This window comes from Saccopteryx leptura, chromosome 3, assembly GCF_036850995.1.
Source record: "Saccopteryx leptura isolate mSacLep1 chromosome 3, mSacLep1_pri_phased_curated, whole genome shotgun sequence".
In the NCBI taxonomy this organism is placed as follows: domain Eukaryota; kingdom Metazoa; phylum Chordata; class Mammalia; order Chiroptera; family Emballonuridae; genus Saccopteryx; species Saccopteryx leptura.
In genome coordinates this window covers 91,805,213-91,821,590 of record NC_089505.1, presented here as the reverse complement: position 1 = coordinate 91,821,590, position 16,378 = coordinate 91,805,213, and the positions used below count along the sequence as shown (strand labels likewise).

General features: G+C 46.6%; 1 protein-coding gene across 4 annotated transcripts in view; it reads right to left on the bottom strand.

Annotated features, from left to right (window-relative positions):
* The window catches only part of VPS13D (vacuolar protein sorting 13 homolog D), a 239,345-nt gene extending 224,772 nt beyond the window's left edge, over positions 1–14,573 (bottom strand). For 3 of the 4 annotated variants that reach the window (XM_066375101.1, XM_066375102.1, XM_066375103.1), the window contains exons 1-4: positions 14,477–14,573; positions 10,794–10,966; positions 3,996–4,073; positions 36–226 (exon numbers count right to left, since the gene is read on the bottom strand). In XM_066375101.1, the coding sequence (XP_066231198.1) occupies positions 36–226; positions 3,996–4,073; positions 10,794–10,890 (366 nt within the window). In that variant the 5' untranslated portion in view covers positions 10,891–10,966; positions 14,477–14,573. Of the gene's footprint in view, positions 1–35; positions 227–3,995; positions 4,074–10,793; positions 10,967–14,476 lie in introns of those variants that run through there. The other variant, XM_066375104.1, reaches the window with a different exon arrangement.
* Between the last annotated feature and the right edge of the window lie 1,805 nt (positions 14,574–16,378).

The following is a 16,378-nucleotide window of genomic DNA, read 5'->3' as shown; positions in this document are numbered from 1 at the left end:
TGCTGCTCCCGTGGACAAAGGGACGTCTGCCTTGCCTTCCATTTCTCTTCCAGGGCTTGAAGCAGAGCTTTCTTGCGTTCCCTCTCCAACAGTTTCTCCTTTTCCTCATTGAAATCCTGTATTTTTTCAGGGGCACCAATTAAGTGAAGGCTGGAGATGGAGATCACCCAAGGGTCCACATGGGGGCGATAAAAGGGAATCTGAAGGGTTACTTTCCCAATTAAGCCTAGGAAAAGAAAAGTCTTGTTAAATAAGCACCTGCAGGTATCTTTAATTCTCTCTATTTTTCTGCATTCTCCTAGTTGTCTTGAAGGAGTATTATTACTTTTACCTTTTTTTTTATATTAAGAGAACAGGCAAAAGGTCCTCGTACAAGAAAAACAAACGTTACTAGGCTGAGATTGGTAAGCATTAGACACAATCAATTAGAGGCTGGAAAAAGTTCCATGTGACTTTACCATATCGAATTCATTTCTCTCCTGGAAACTACGTCTTCCTCAACTGGACTACATCTTAAATTTCCTTGGGGTGACTTTCTTCCCATGGCACCTGCATAAGCCCATAGGCACAAAACTCATTTCCTGGGTCACTATTAACCTGCCGGTTGGTAAGTACTTAGTAGGAGTTATCAGACTTACAGTATGTCCAATACTGAACACACCGACTGGAACGCAGAGTGGCCTCTATCGAGGAAGCACCCTGATTCTTTGGGAGAACTTGGGCTGATGAGAGAGCTACAGAGCCCAGGAGAATTGTGATACTTATTTTCCAAATTCGCCTATTTCTAACCAAACCTCCTAGGATTCACACCTTCTTTAAATTCAATTAGTTAGAGGCAAGTCACCACATGGGAATACTGCATAAGAACACCTGAACTGTCCTAACGGATCTCTCAAAGGTCCACCTCGGAAAGCCGCATGGTTATCAGGGTGTAATCATTACCCCCAAAGATCTAAAATTCCAATGGGATAGATGCATTGTACAGGAGTCGGCAAGAGCAGGTTAATAATAATAATTAATAAATAATACAAGAAAAAACTTTCTTGTACTCACAACTGTATACCATCTTTTGCCCCTTGTATCTAAAAGAATATCTGTACACCCTTATATCTAAAAGAATATCATTAACAATGGTATTTTTAACACCAAGTGATCAACTGTGTAACCCAGTGCCAAATTAAGAAATTTACCATAATGAAAAATTATTTAATTTGAATTTTATATAAAAAATTAAAATGTTTTTATATTCAATAAAATGTATATTATAACTGAAGCATACCAATCGTCACAACAAAGAATTTTAAAAATAATAGGTGCACAGTTGCAATTCTAACCAAAATAATATTTTAATAATTATATGACTGCAAATCATAATTTCCAGTTAGGTTTTAATTTTTGCAGAACAAACACAAAAATAATCATTTTGCAAAAATATTAGAAAACATCCATTTCTCCCAGGAGGCTCTTAACCCTTTGACATTTGAACAGTGACTCTTTTGGAAGTGTCACCATTCTCGAGAGTTTTCTTTCAATTTATTTTTTTTAATTCAGTGAGAGGAGGGGAGGCAGAGAAGGACTCCCTGCATGTGCCCTGACCAGGAACTATCCAGCAACCCCACTAGGGGGCGATGCTCTGCCCATCTGGGGCCCTGCTCCATTGCTCAGCAACAGAACTCTTAGCACCTGAGGCAGAGGCTGTAAAGCCATCCTTGGCACCCAGGGCCAACTCCTTCCAATCAAATCATGGCTGCAGGAGGGGAAGAGAGAGAGAGAGAGACAGAGACAGAAACAGAGAGAGAAGCGAGAGGGTAGGGATGAAGAAGCAGGTGGGTACTTCAACTGTGTGCCCTGACCAGGAATCGAACCCAGGATATCCACACACCAGGCCAACGCTCTACCACCGAGCCAACCATCCAGGACCGAGAGTTTTCTTTCAGATTCTAATGTGTTGGTGCCTTTGCTATGACTCTGGCAGTTCATCCATCATTTGAATTGGCTTCAAGAAAGCCTACATCTTTTCCAAAGTTTCTATTCTATTTCACCTAGCAACTGATTTGCACTGTACTTACATTTTACTGTAATATAAGTACTCCAAAATAAGGGAACGACAGACTAACATCAACAGGTTACTGCAGAATGATGAAGGGTGCCCGGATAGAAGCTAATTTTATAGGGGTCATTCAATAAAAAATATTTTTATCCCCGAATAATTCTTGCATTCCCACCAAACCTAGTAACTGCAGTACTCTTATATCATTGCAAACATCTGTTGAGTGTGCCCGGCATGGTCCTCAGTAACTTTCATGTATTTTTTTTTAATATTTTATTTATTGATTTTTTAGAGAGACAGGAGTGAGAGAGAGAGACAGAGAGAGAGAGAAGGGGGAGGAGCAGGAAGCATCAACTCCCATATGTGCCTTGACCAGGCAAGCCCAAGGTTTCGAACCGGCGACCTCAGTGTTCCAGGTCGACGCTTTATCCCACTGCGCCACCACAGGTCAGGCAACTTTCATGTATTAACTCAGGTATTCCCCTCAACAACCCTCTGATGTAGGTAATATTATTATCCCACCTTAAGGAGGAGAAAGCATGCACAGCATGGTTAGGGAATTTACCCAAGGTCACACAGCTAGAAAGTGGCAGATACAAAATATAAAGGCAAGCACACTGTTCCAGAGCCCACGCTCATACAATAGGGGAAACTCTCTCTGTAATATATAAGGTCTACCAGAAAGTTCTGTCCGTTTCTATCACAAGTTTCGACACGTAAGCACATGTTTATTTGGCGCATGTGTGCCTCTCTATTTTTATCACTTAATGTATACATACTGACGTAGCAAATTAACTAAAACAAAGTTGATTCACGTTAGTCTTATGTGTGAAGCCATAGTGTACCCATGGCTACTGATAAAGTTCATTTACACCACTGTAATTTTTACGAATTTCAACAAGGAAGAAATACTACAGAAGCATGTCTGTCGCATCCACCATATTCCCTGGACCTAGCACCCTCTGACTATCACTTGTTTTTGTCCTTACGAAATTTTTTGAAGGGCAAAAAATTCAAAAATGAAGAAGATATCAAACAAGCACTGGTTCAATTTTTCGCATCAAAAGATAAAACATTTTTCAAAAATGGGATATACAAATTGCCCTCACGCTGGCAAGAAATCATTAATAATGGCAATTATATTATTTAATAAAGTTTATTGACGGTAAGAAAAATTTGTATTTTGTTTTATTCCAAAGACGGACAGAACTTTCCGGTAGACCTTATTATATATAATGAATTCTCTGAAAATAAAACTCCCTGTATCTAGAACAGAGGTTCTCCCACCTTAATAAACAAAAGAATCTGGCCCTGGCCGGTTGGCTCAGCGGTAGAGCGTCGGCCTGGCGTGCGGGGGACCCGGGTTCGATTCCCGGCCAGGGCACATAGGAGAAGCGCCCATTTGCTTCTCCAACCCCCCCTCCTTCCTCTCTGTCTCTCTCTTCCCCTCCCGCAGCCAAGGCTCCATTGGAGCAAAGATGGCCCGGGCGCTGGGGATGGCTCCTTGGCCTCTGCCCCAGGCGCTAGAGTGGCTCTGGTCGCAACGAGCGACGCCCGGAGGGGCAGAGCATCGCCCCCTGGTGGGCAGAGCGTCGCCCCTGGTGGGTGTGCTGGGTGGATCCCGGTCGGGCGCATGCGGGAGTCTGTCTGACTGTCTCTCCCCATTTCCAGCTTCAGAAAAATACAAAAAAAAAAAAAAAAAAAAGAATATTAAAAAATAAATAAATAAACAAAAGAATCACTGGGGGTGCTTATGAAAAATGCAGGTTGAATGACACACCCTTGGAGATTGTAATTCCACGTGACCTCCACACACACACCCCCAAAGGTCATGTTACTTCCTGCCCTGCCTCTTCCTGGTCAGAGAGCCAAGGTCAAGGGCTGTCATTTCAGGTCCCAAACAGTGTTCACTCAAAACGTCCTCCCTCTCCCTAGTGGCACATACCAGCTTTGACTTCAAATGGCAGTTCCAGTTCTTTCAAGGCATCTTTCTTTAAAGGCAGGTTTTCTAATTCAACAGCACCTGAAAGGTAAAAACAATGTCATGTGGTTGCCAGAGGGGAGGGGGGTTGGGGGACTGGGTGAAACAGGTGAAGGGAATAAGGAGAACGAATAGGCAGTTACAGAATAGTCACAGGATCTAAAGTACAGCACAGGGCATTCCATCAATAATACTGTAATAACCATGTAAAGTGCCAGGTGGGTAGTGGAAATACCTTGGAATCACTTTGTAAAGTACATGATTGGCCAACCACTACCCTATAAGCCTGAAACTAATAAAAAATAATATTGAGCATCAACTGTAATTGAAAAATAAAACAGCCTGACTGGTGGGGCGCAGTGGATAAAGCATTGACCTGGGACACTGAGGGCCCAGGTTCAAAACCCCAAGGACACTGGCTTGAGCACAGACTCGTGCTTGAGCACAGGGTGACTGGCTTGAATGTGGGATCAACAACATGATCCCAAGGTCACTGGCTTGAGCCCCAAAGGTCACTGGCTTGCTGGAGCCCCCAGTCAAGGCACATATGAGAATCAATGAACTAAGATGCCACAACAAAGAATTAATGCTTCTCATCTCTCTCCCTTCCTATCTGTCTGTCCATCCCTGTCTGTCTGACACACTCCCTCTCTCCCGCTTAAAAAAAAAAGGCAGCCCTGGCTGGTGGCTCAGTGGATAGAGCATCAACCCAGCATATGGATGTCCTAGGTTAGATTTCTGGCCAGGGCACACAAAGAGGCAACCATCTGCTTCCACCCCAGGTGCTGAGGATAGCCGGATGGTCGAGTCAACCTCTGGTGCTAAAAATAGCTCAGCTGATTCAAGTATCAGCCCTAGAAAGAAGTTGCTGGGTAGATCCTGGTCAGGGTGCATGTGGGAGTCTGTCACTCTATCTTCCCTCCTCTCACTTAAAAAATAAAAATAAATAAATAAACAAATAATAAAAAGCTAACTAAATAAAAAGAACATCATGAAATGATCCTCCAACAAACACAGCAGATGCCTACTATGTACAAATCATTGAAGGTTAAAGGGAAAGTTTTACAACTAGACCAGAGCTATTACTAGACCAGACCAGCGCCTCCTTGGAGGCACTGCCACCAGCAGCCCATGTGCTTTCTCCATACTAATCTCCTGGCCACCCCACCCTGACAGGTAAATAACAGCTGAAGTTTACCAGCAGATGAAAGGTTTAGGCAGAGATCTAACTTTTTCTGTAATGCGCCAGATGGTAAATAGTTCAGGCTTTATACAATAGTATCTGTTGTATATTCTCCTTTGTGTTTTTGTTTTTTTTCATCACAAGCCTTTAAAAACATAGAAGCCATATTCATCTCACAGGTGGGATGTGGCCAGCCAGCCAGTTCGCAGACCCCTAGGTTAGGGTAATGTTCACTAGAGGACCATTAACATTTGAGTCTCCTGGGATGAAATGCAGGCTCCTGGGCCCCCTGCCCAGACATCTCTGAGATTGAAATGCAGAAATGTGCAATTTTTAACAAGCTCCCCCTACCTACCCACCTGCCAAAAATGGGTGTATTGCACACAACATCTGAGAGCCCATGAGAGTTCAAGTTGGTCAGCAAAAGGAATTATGTCCTCTCTTCTGGAGGGACCAGCTCCATGGGTTCCCCTCAGCACCTCCACTTAGGGGGGTAATAACCAGGCAGCAGGCAAAGAATGCACAAGACCACCACTGAATGTCCCTTTCAGACCTAGCTTTTACAATGACTTAAACCCAACAGTACAAGATGCCTCCAAGGAACAGTCTAGATCTCTCGCCCTCCTGGCTACAGAAGTCATACATTCGCACATACATACCAGTCCGTCCTGTGCTAGGCACTGTGCTGGGCTCTGGGAATATAAAACGAGAAGGCAGGGTCCCCATCATTTTACAAAATTGTCTGCACCACTCAAGACAATTTCTGAGACACTGAAATCTGTCTGAGACACATTACTTTCCTGAACAAGCAGTACAGCCCGGGCAGAGGTGGTGCAGTGGATAAAACATTGACCTGGAATGCTGAGGTCACCAGTTCGAAACCCCAGGCCTTCCGGTCAAGGCACATATGAGAAGCAACTACTACGAGTTGATGTTTTCTGCTTCCTCCCTGCCCCCTCTCTATAAAATCAATAAAATCTTTAAATAAATAAGTTATTGCTCAAGACATTCATAATTGGCTTCTAAGGAAGTATTCAAATCTAGCAATCTGGCAGATTCTGAGCAAATGCAACCAACTTATTTGTTAGACTTTTGCGAAAACCTCTCTCCGTACGGGGATCCACATACCTTCAGACCAACCAACAGGAGATGGGACAAACCGTATTGTCACATTTGGGGAGAAACTGATCATAAGGGGGTAAACTCATGAAACATCTTCCTTATCAGCTGAAACTGACTTAAAGGGGGAAAACATGCAGCTTCTGTTTTTGAAGAGCAACATCTGCAGTTTGAATCATTTGCCCTACTTTTTCCACCCCCAAATTTGTCAGGAGGCAGATGGGTCTCGGTTTCCTTGGCTGCCCTGCAGCCTGGAGGAGGGAAGGAGCTGCAGGCAGCCCACGTTGTGGAAGAGGGAAGGAGCTGAGGCTCCGGGAAAGGAAGGAGGGAAGGGAGCGGGACCAGAGGAGGTGGAGAACTGAGAAGGGACACAGACCAGCAGAAGCCATGGTTCAAGACCAGAGGCCTCCGACCACCCCCTTCACTCAAATAGGCACCCAGCTCTGGCCCTCCTGGGAAAGGTCCCCCCAAGGGGCCCGGCCCTACAGCACCCAGCATAGGTGAGTACTTTACAAATAATAATGTCCTTCATTTACTTCCGGGCGAATAATGTGCAGGTTTATTCATGGATGTCTCTCTCATCCAAAACATTTCTCATCTCAAGTTAGTAATCAATCTAGTCACTAGAACTGGAGTGAATAGAGGTTGGTCATTTTTCGCTAATCGCCAATGACTACTGACTCCTCTTCCCTCGGCCCCGGGTCACTTCCAGGGCCAATCCGAGATCCAGGGTTTATAAAAAGAAAAAGGAGGGTTCAGAGATACAGAGATACACAGAGGTGCCACGGCCCGAAATTCAGACTCCTTGACTTGGCACTGCCAGCCGCTACCTTCTGGCCTCAAACACACCCCACCAGTTTTCAGCCTTCAGCCTCCGCTCACATGCGTCAGTCTACTTGGAGTCTGGGGGCCCACCACACCCCTATCGAAATCCTGCTAAGATCCACTCAAAAGCTTCCCCATCCCATCTTTCCCAGGATCCCACAGCCAGGCAGAGTGGCTCCCCTCTCTTGCACCCCACTGAATTATGCTTACATGTCTAGTAATAACAATTTAATATATGCTGCCTGGGGTTACATGTCATTCACAGCGAGCTCTCCAAGGACAAGGCACAGAGACAGCTCAGAGCAGTGACAGCAGCAGTAGTGATAACACCAGCCATCGCTCAGTGAGCTCACCACGCGCCAGGCGCTGCATGTGTATTATCTCATTTAAGCCGCACAACACCATGAGGAAAAACTATTATCTGCTCAATTTATGAGATGAGAAAAATAAAGGTTAGAGGACACGTAGTTCACTTAAAACTCATGGAACTGGTAGGTGGTGGGACTGGAGTCCACACCAGATCTGGTGATCTCAGGTGTGGGGGGGAGGATGAGGAGGCTGGAGTAACCTGCTCCCAGTCACAAACGGCTTTGAAGTGTTTGAACTGGTGAACCGGGGTTGGCTCCGACGCCTGGGCTCTTAGTATCTCCTACTGTCTCCCCTTTTCGTGTCATTCCATAACACAGAGCCTTGCCCAAAGCAGGCACTCAGCGAGTGTTTGCTCAATGACCGAATGAGTGGAATCTTACACAAGTGCTATCTCTGTCCTCCAAACACTCATATGCTAACTTTGCATTTTTATTACTTCTAACACGTCCAACCCACCCACCAATCTGATGTTGTTGATGATAATGATGATGATGATGATGATGATCACCACTGACTAAGGGTTCACTATATGCCAAGAACAGTTCTAAGCTCTTTGACTCAGGTTCATGTGTTCAGTCCTCAGAACCTTGAGATCGTTGGTATTACCTCCAGTTTATAGAAAGGGAAACTGAAACATGAAGAATCTGAGTGATCTGCCCAAGGTACAGGAAAAGGCAGGAGGAACTGGGATTCCAACCCAGTCTGGCTACCAATTTCTCGCTTTTGTCCACTACACTTTAGTCTCCTCTGTATCCCCAAAGCATCTAGAACAGCAAATATTTGCAGAATAGACTGAAATAACATCTTGTACCCTCCACCCCCAAACACTACTTAACTATAACTATGTCATCAGGATCAACAGAAAGTGTCAACGTCTTTGCAAAGCCATCCTCAGCACACTGTGATGCCCCAACACTCTTTGCGGCCAAGCGCTGTGGTGTGCTATGGATCCCTAAGAATGGGCACCATACTGACATGGGTTATGAAAGAAAAAGCATCTTTCTAGTCTTTGGGGAAACATCCTTCAAATTCCACAGGCTTGTTAACAGCCATAACGAATTTCTGTTTAAGGAAATAGGCACAGAAAAGCAGTTTACAGCCTCAGAGAGATACACACAGTTGTTACAAAATACAGTCTGTCTAAAACTGCTGAGATTAGAAATCTGTTACTAGTAAAGATTCCATGATACATCATGTGCCACAAACTTTTCTATTTAATCATTTCTTCCACAAACATCCTCTCACCATCCGCTGTGGAGACAGCCAGCTCTCTCCTCAGTGAGGCCACAGTTTGCTACTCCCTTTCTGGGCCCTGTCACCTGCCCTGGACAGCCTGGTTAGCTTCCCAGTGTGTGTGAGAACTTCAGTAAGCGACCAAAGAGGTGAACTTGACACAACTATTGAACTTGGAACATGTCCTCTGCGCCAACAGGCCAGTCTCTTCCGCTTTGCACTGAACAGCTGCCTTCTAAGCACAGGAGGAAAAGCAGCAGGAGATGAGGACAGAACCCGCTTCTGTCTCCAGTGACGGGCAGGGAGTGGGAGGTGTGACCGTGGTAGCTCCCTGCAGCCTCTCACTGCAACAATCACTTTACTGGCATAGACGGGTCAGAAACACCTGGAAAGCTATTGCTCTGGGCACAGGGGAACTACTGGCACCCTATTTTCAACCTACACCACCCTCTGTATCACTGCTGTCTCCCTCCACTAACCTGTCCTGATCCACCTGCCACAATACACACTCCAGAACGCTGAGGTCCGCACCACACTGGAGGTCTCCTGTCCAATGTCTGATTCCACAAGCTTGCAGACTGACTTTAACTCCCTTCTCTAGATGTATTACAGGATTCCAGTTGAGCAAAGAGAACTTAAAACAAGGAGAAGCAAGCCCTGGCCGGTTGGCTCAGCAATAGAGCATCGGGCCAGCGTGTGGAAGTCCCAGGTTCGATTCTCAGCCAGGGCACACAGGAGAAGCACCCATCTGCTTCTCTACCCTTGCCCCCCTCCTTCCTCTCTGTCTCTCTCTTCCCCTCCTGCAGCCAAGGCTCTATTGGAGCAAAGTTGGCCCGGGCGCTGAGGATGGCTCCATGGCCTCTGCCTCAGGTGCTAGAATAGCTCCAGCTGCAACGGAGCAATGCCCAGATGGGCAGAGCATCGCCCCCTGGTGGGCATGCCAGGTGGATCCCGGTCAGGAGCATGCGGGAGTCTGCCACCCTGCTTCTAACTTCGGAAAAGGAAAAAAAAAAAAAAAAAAAACAAGAAGCAGGGGGAAAAAGCAGCTGCCCAATCCCTGCACTACACTTAACCAAGAATAGATCTACAAGGGCTGAAGTCTCAAGCTCTCGGTACTTTAATACTAAGCAAGACAAGCCCTCAGAAATTCTGTCAAACGCCTCACAGGAACAAACCATAACACCTCTAGTGGGGGTCCACTGTACGCCAGCAAGAAAGGAACGTTATACGTCACTCCGTCTGATCCCTAGAGCAACCCTGGAGAAGTGTATTACCTCTTTTTTTTTTTTCTTTTTTTTTTCATTTTTCTGAAGCTGGAAACGGGGAGAGACAGTCAGACAGACTCCCGCATGCGCCCGACCAGGATCCACCCGGCACGCCCACCATGGGGCGACGCTCTGCCCACCAGGGGGCGATGCTCTGCCCATCCTGGGCGTCGCCATATTGCGACCAGAGCCACTCTAGCGCCTGGGGCAGAGGCCACAGAGCCATCCCCAGCGCCCGGGCCATCTTTGCTCCCATGGAGCCTTGGCTGCGGGAGGGGAAGAGAGAGACAGAGAGGAAAGTGCGGCGGAGGGGTGGAGAAGCAAATGGGCGCTTCTCCTGTGTGCCCTGGCCGGGAATCGAACCCGGGTCCTCCGCACTTTCCTCTTTTTTCAAAGAAACAGAGGTTCCAAATTTCAATGACTTGTTCCCATAGCTAATGGCATTGTCACTACAGCCTCCATCAAGCTTCCTGAGGCTAAAATACTAACTGGGGCATAGCACAGACACCAGTAGTATAGTCTTTAAAAAAAAATTAATACTTCCCTAAAATCTACAGCAATACAGCTACCCTGAAATAATAATCAGTGTTAAGTTACCCCGTAATAATCATCAGTGTCACATGGGAGAAAACATTTCCTTTTACGTGTATTTAATATAAAGCCACATGAGCACCACATTTTATTATTCTCAATACAACAAAAGAGAATACGGAAAGTAGGCGTGCCACCTGCAATGGCATTCTTTACCAAGAGGACACATGGACTCACCTTTCAGAAGCGCGACAGAGAGCTGGTCGGTGTTGAGGTTATTGACGTATTTCCCCAGATAGGTGTTGAGAACCCAGGCTACAAGCCCTTCCAACATGACTAAATCCCCGAGATGAGGTGTTTAAAAATCACGGATCATTCTTTATTTCTCTCTCTCATGGTCACAGAAGAATCTATGAAAAGGGGGGGGATAAAGGAAATCAAGAGAAACACCAGATGACTCTTCCTCCTCTACGTCCCCTAACGGCGGATGAACGCAGAGCACAGGTTTAAGAACATGCGCGTGGTGAGAAGCACAGGGAGGTGCCCCGTTAGTAAATGGACAACCAAGCCAATACAACTACATTTTGATGCAGCTACAAGGGATAGTCACTTATAAATTTACCAACTACTACCTACATTTCAAAGTTGCATATCTTTTCAATGTAACTAACTGATCATTAAACTGCTTGTTTTTAGTGACTCATCTTGTGACTAGCCTGTCCTGATCATAGGTTCTCATCCAGGTATAATTTGGCAATGTCTAAAAACTTTAATAATTTGTTGATTTTAGAGAGAGAGGAAAGGAGAGACAGACAGATAGGAACATCAATCTGTTTTTATATGTGCCCTGACCAGGGATCAAACTAGCAACTTCTGCACTTCAGGATGATGCTCTAACCAACTGAGCTCTCCAGCCAGGCAGGGCTAGAGAGAGAGAGAGAGAGAGAGAGAGAGAGAGAAACATCAATATGTTGTTCCACTTATTTATGCATGCACTGGTCAATTCTTGTATGCATTCTGACCGGGAATCAAACCAGCAACCTTGGCATTCTTAGGACAACATTCTAACCAACTGAGCTACCTGGCCAGTGGCTTAGAGACATTTTTAATTGTCACAAGTGAGAGGGTGCTGTTGGTATAAGACTGTGGATGCTGCTAAACATCCTACAATGCAAAGAAAGCCCCTCACAGCAAAGAATTATCCAGCCACTATGTCAACAGTGCTGACTCTGTCCTAGATTAAGGCCAGAATGCACTAAGAAATTGTACCAATGACCTTCATATTCTGTAATGAGCCTCTTTAAGCCTTCCCTAATTCAATTTTGCTAATTTTTCATTGGGATCATTTGTAAAATAATATCCAAGAGGGAGAAGGCAGTGGGTTTTCACTGTTTTTAAATGTCCTGGAGCTACATTGCTGGTACCTGACGCTGATACAATGAACTATCTTAGTAATTACAAGCATCAGAAAGCCTCTGATTCCAGCTACAGTATTTACATTCAATACTAAATTACTACTCCCTGTCATTATTATTAATAATAATTGGTATTTATTAGTATTCCAAAAATATAGAGAGATTTTTAGTATTGTAAAATGTTACCATGAGGAACTTGAGACACTAAAGCAGGGGTCAGGAACCTTTTTGGCTGAGAGAGCCATGAACGCCACCTATTTTAAAATGTAATTCCGTGAGAGCCATACAACGACCCATGTACCTTAAGCATTATCCAATAAAAATTTGGTGTTGTCCTGGAAGACAGCTGTGATTGGCTCCAGCCACCCGCAACCATGAACATGAGCAGTAGGAAATGAATGGATTGTAATACATGAGAATGTTTTATATTTTTAACATTATTTTTTTATTAAAGATTTGTCTGCGAGCCAGATGCAGCCATCAAAAGAGCCACATCTGGCTCACGAGCCATAGATTCCCGACCCCTGCACTAAAGTTTAAGTGGGTCCCGCAATCACTCAGCTAGTCGGTCCCAACTAGAACTGTGAGCTCCAAATCTTGCTCTGAGCCAAGCACGGCAGTCACTGGCCCACCACGCAGGACACTTCAGATTTGCTATGGCATGCGTCCCACTTGGAAGCAGCCCTTTCAGGATCCTTTCCAAGTGCTCTGCCCCTCCTCCAGCGATTCATCTTAGTGCCAGAAGATACACTTATCCCAGATGAAAGGCTGCCACACCCAACAAAGACCCAAAACACAGGCCCTGTGAGAGTTCACTTTCCCGACAAGACTTTTGTCAACAATGACAGTAAAAATTAATAATAAGTACATTTAGTAAAATACTCATTTCTTTCCAAAGACTTTTTTTTTTAAATTACATTTTGTATAAAACTAGGAATCTGCTAAAGGTTAGTGGATTCATTTAAAGAACAGGTTACAAGAACAAATTTTTAAAAGAAGAAATGTGTGACAGTCTGAGTAAAAGAAACACTTCTTTATTTTAACTTTAAACAAGTGAATCTGTGAAAACAAAATGTGAACCTGACTGAGCTGGTCTTACTAGGCAGACTCCAAACACACTTAGGCAAAGCGCCAAAGTCAGTGGAAGTCAGCTACTTACACTGATTTCAGCCCTTAATACCCACAAACTCTCTGAACTACAAAGCTCTCCCACTAAAGAGAAACAACTAAGTGTCCATTTATTTCTACACAAGTTAAGGCCCTACTGAACTTACCCTGAAGGTGGAAAATGCAAAGCACGGGTTAAAAGATGCGGTAAGAAGTACTATAAAATGCACTGGTCAGTAAACTGAGACCCAAGCCAGAAAGCATTAGCTCTGCTAAGCATCTAGACTAGGCTTGGGGCCACTTGACCGATTCCCTTAAGGAATCCGGTGTCAGGAAGGGCCGCCAGACGGGCCAGAATCCCGAAGTGTTTACACTCAGGTCCATTAGGGATTCTAGGCAGCTGCCTAGCACTAACCCCCAGCTGGCCTCCCCTAATCGGTGGGGCAGGTGACACTGTAGATCAGTGCTCGGCCCAGGGGCGGACAGAGAGCCGGGCATGACCTTGAGCCAGGCCCCTCCCTCGAGGGGCGGCCAGAGCCGGGACGGAGTAGGAAGGACTGGCAACTGGACCCCGGGGCGGCTCCCAGAGGCGCCCGGGCTTAGTGCGGCCAGCCCCGCGGAGCTCGGGAACAGGAGACCTAAGGGGGTCGGATGCCTGGCCCGGGATCCAAAGGCGCGGCTCCCTCAGCCCTCCGGCCGCCCACTCTGCTAACAACCCCTAAGCTCCGCTCCAGGGGACGGAGACACCCACCTCCCAGCTATAGTCTGGAAGGAACGGCCCTGGGGGTCCCCTGCTAAGGAGAGGGGCTCAAGCAGGGCGTGATGGGAAAGCGAGGGGTAATGACAGGTTTGAGGCCTGAGGTCCCATTGCACAGCGTGACCCCAGAAAGCTGGTGAAGCAGGTGGTTAAGACACTCGGGGGAACTGACTGGAGCCCTATTTTGGCTGTTTGACTGGGGGTCCAGCACTGAGACCAAGGGTCGGGGAAAAGACAGAGACTGACATCGCCCCAATCCCGGGGAGGGGACAGGCTGCTGGGACGCTGGAAAGGGTGCCGGGTCCGGCGGAGGCTCGAACCCCCCAGGACACGGACACCGGGGTTCCGGGAGGCTCAGGCACCCCGAGCCTGCAACGGGGGTGCCCGCGGGGACTCGGACGCAAGGGTCCCCGCCAGGGCGGCAGGCTCCACGCCCTCGGGGACTCGGACGCCTCAGGGCTCCCCGGAGGATTTCCGACGGCCGGAGGGCCGGACGCCGGGTCCCGGGCTCCAGGCGCCGCGCTCCCCGTGGGGAGGCCTCGACCCCCGGGTCCGAAGCGGAGCCGGAGCGGCCGATCGCCGGCCCGCGCCCGCCCTGCGGTCCCCCGCCCTGCCCGGCGCCTCCCTGTCTCGGCGCGTACCTGTCGGTGTCCCGGGCCGCCCGCCCCAGCCCGGCACTGCGCGCTGTTCCCTCTCCGCCGCTCCTCAATGGCGCTGCAAGCGGCGCTCCGGCCCTCCCCGACCCGACCAATCGAGCTGGCGACGCGCCGGCGCCTGGCCAGCCGAGCGCCGAGTCATCGAGGAGGCGCCCCCTGGAGCCCGCGGCTGCTCCTGCAGGGGAAGGCTGGCGTAGACCTTGTTGGAACCTGGGACCCGCGGTCGGTCTAACCCGCCCACAGTCAGTTCACTTGACAGTCACAGGGGTCTGTTAAAACATAATTTAGCCTATACCACTTCCCTGCTTTAAACGGCTTCCTCTTTAGACTTAAAACACACTTCTTCACGGAGTTGACACCAAGATCCTATTGGATTTGGTCCGTTCCTATTTCTGCCACTGTTTCCCTGGCCCACTCGGCTACAGCATCCTTCGGTGCCTGCCTCAGGACCTTTCCTTTGCGGTTCTCACGACTTTAGGGTGCTTTCGGCTAGACCGCTCCTACCCAATAGGAAAATCATGCAGACCACCTAATGATTTTAAATTTACTGAGTCGGTACATGGAAAAAAAAGAAAGAAAGAAAAGAGAAAAAAATGAAATGAATAATATATTTTACTTAATCCAATATGTCCTGAATATTATTATCTCAACCTGTAGCCAAAAGAATAAAAAGTATTAATGAAATGTTTTAGGGGTTGTTTGTTATGGTAAGTTTTTGAAATCTAGTGTGTATTTTATACTTAAAGCACATCTCAGCCAAGCCAGCCATATTTCAAGGGCTCATAGACTCATGTGGCTCGTGGCTACAGAGCAGCTCTGGGGCATCAGAAACGGAATCCTTCTGGCTTTAAATGTTCTGCTTCGGAGAGGATTTCCCTGCTACCCTATCTAAAGTTCCCCTCTTCTACTAGCCTGTTGTCTTTTCTTCACAGAACTTAATGCTATCTGAGATTATCTTATTTGTTTATCTTTCCCCATCCTGAAAGTTTCCTGAAAGCAGAGATTTTATCTTTTTTACAAATGTTTCTTCAGCACTTTGACACTGCCCAGCACAGAAAAGACTCAGTAAAGGTTTTGTAAATGAATGAATGAATGAATGAAGGTAGGAAGGAACACTTCATCTTGCATTGTCACCAGAAAAACAGGAAGAACGCCTCAGGTTCGTAAACAGTCAGAAAAATAGGGGACTCAGGGAAGCAAGGTTGCATTAGTATATATTTACCAAATAATTATCAGCCATCATAATGCTAAGCTCATGGGCTGACTCACTCCTAAGTAAGACCTGGGTTCTTCCAAAGTGGAATCAACCTATTAGAATCTCAACCCTGGGTCCCCTCGTGGGCTGAGGTTCGCATGTAAAATCCCTGGACTCCACCAATGAAAAGCAGAGGAAAAGGAGTCCATCAGAGCTGAAGGTACCTCAGAGTCCATATCCTCCAGCACAGAAACACTCGGCTGTACCTGAACAGTTTATTAAAAATGCAGATGCCAAGCACCATTCATTCAACCAGTATTACTTAAACTGTCTGTGCCCTCAGCTTCTTACCAATCATAATATATATACATTTACCATACAAGCCCACCCCAAGGTATTCACCCAAGAGAAATGAAAGCACAGGCATACACGGACTTATACACAAATGCTCATAGCAGCTTTATCCATACTAGCCAAAAACTGGAAACCATCAACCTGTCCATCAACAGGAGAATGGATGAACAAATTGCACTTTACCCACAGTGGAATACTACTCAGCAATGAAAAAGAAGCAAACTACTGATACAGGCACAAGCTTGGAGAAATCTCAAAAGTATTAGCTTTGTGTGGGGTGTGGAATCCAGATCACAAAAGACCACATACTGTTATGATTCCATTTCTGTGACATTCTA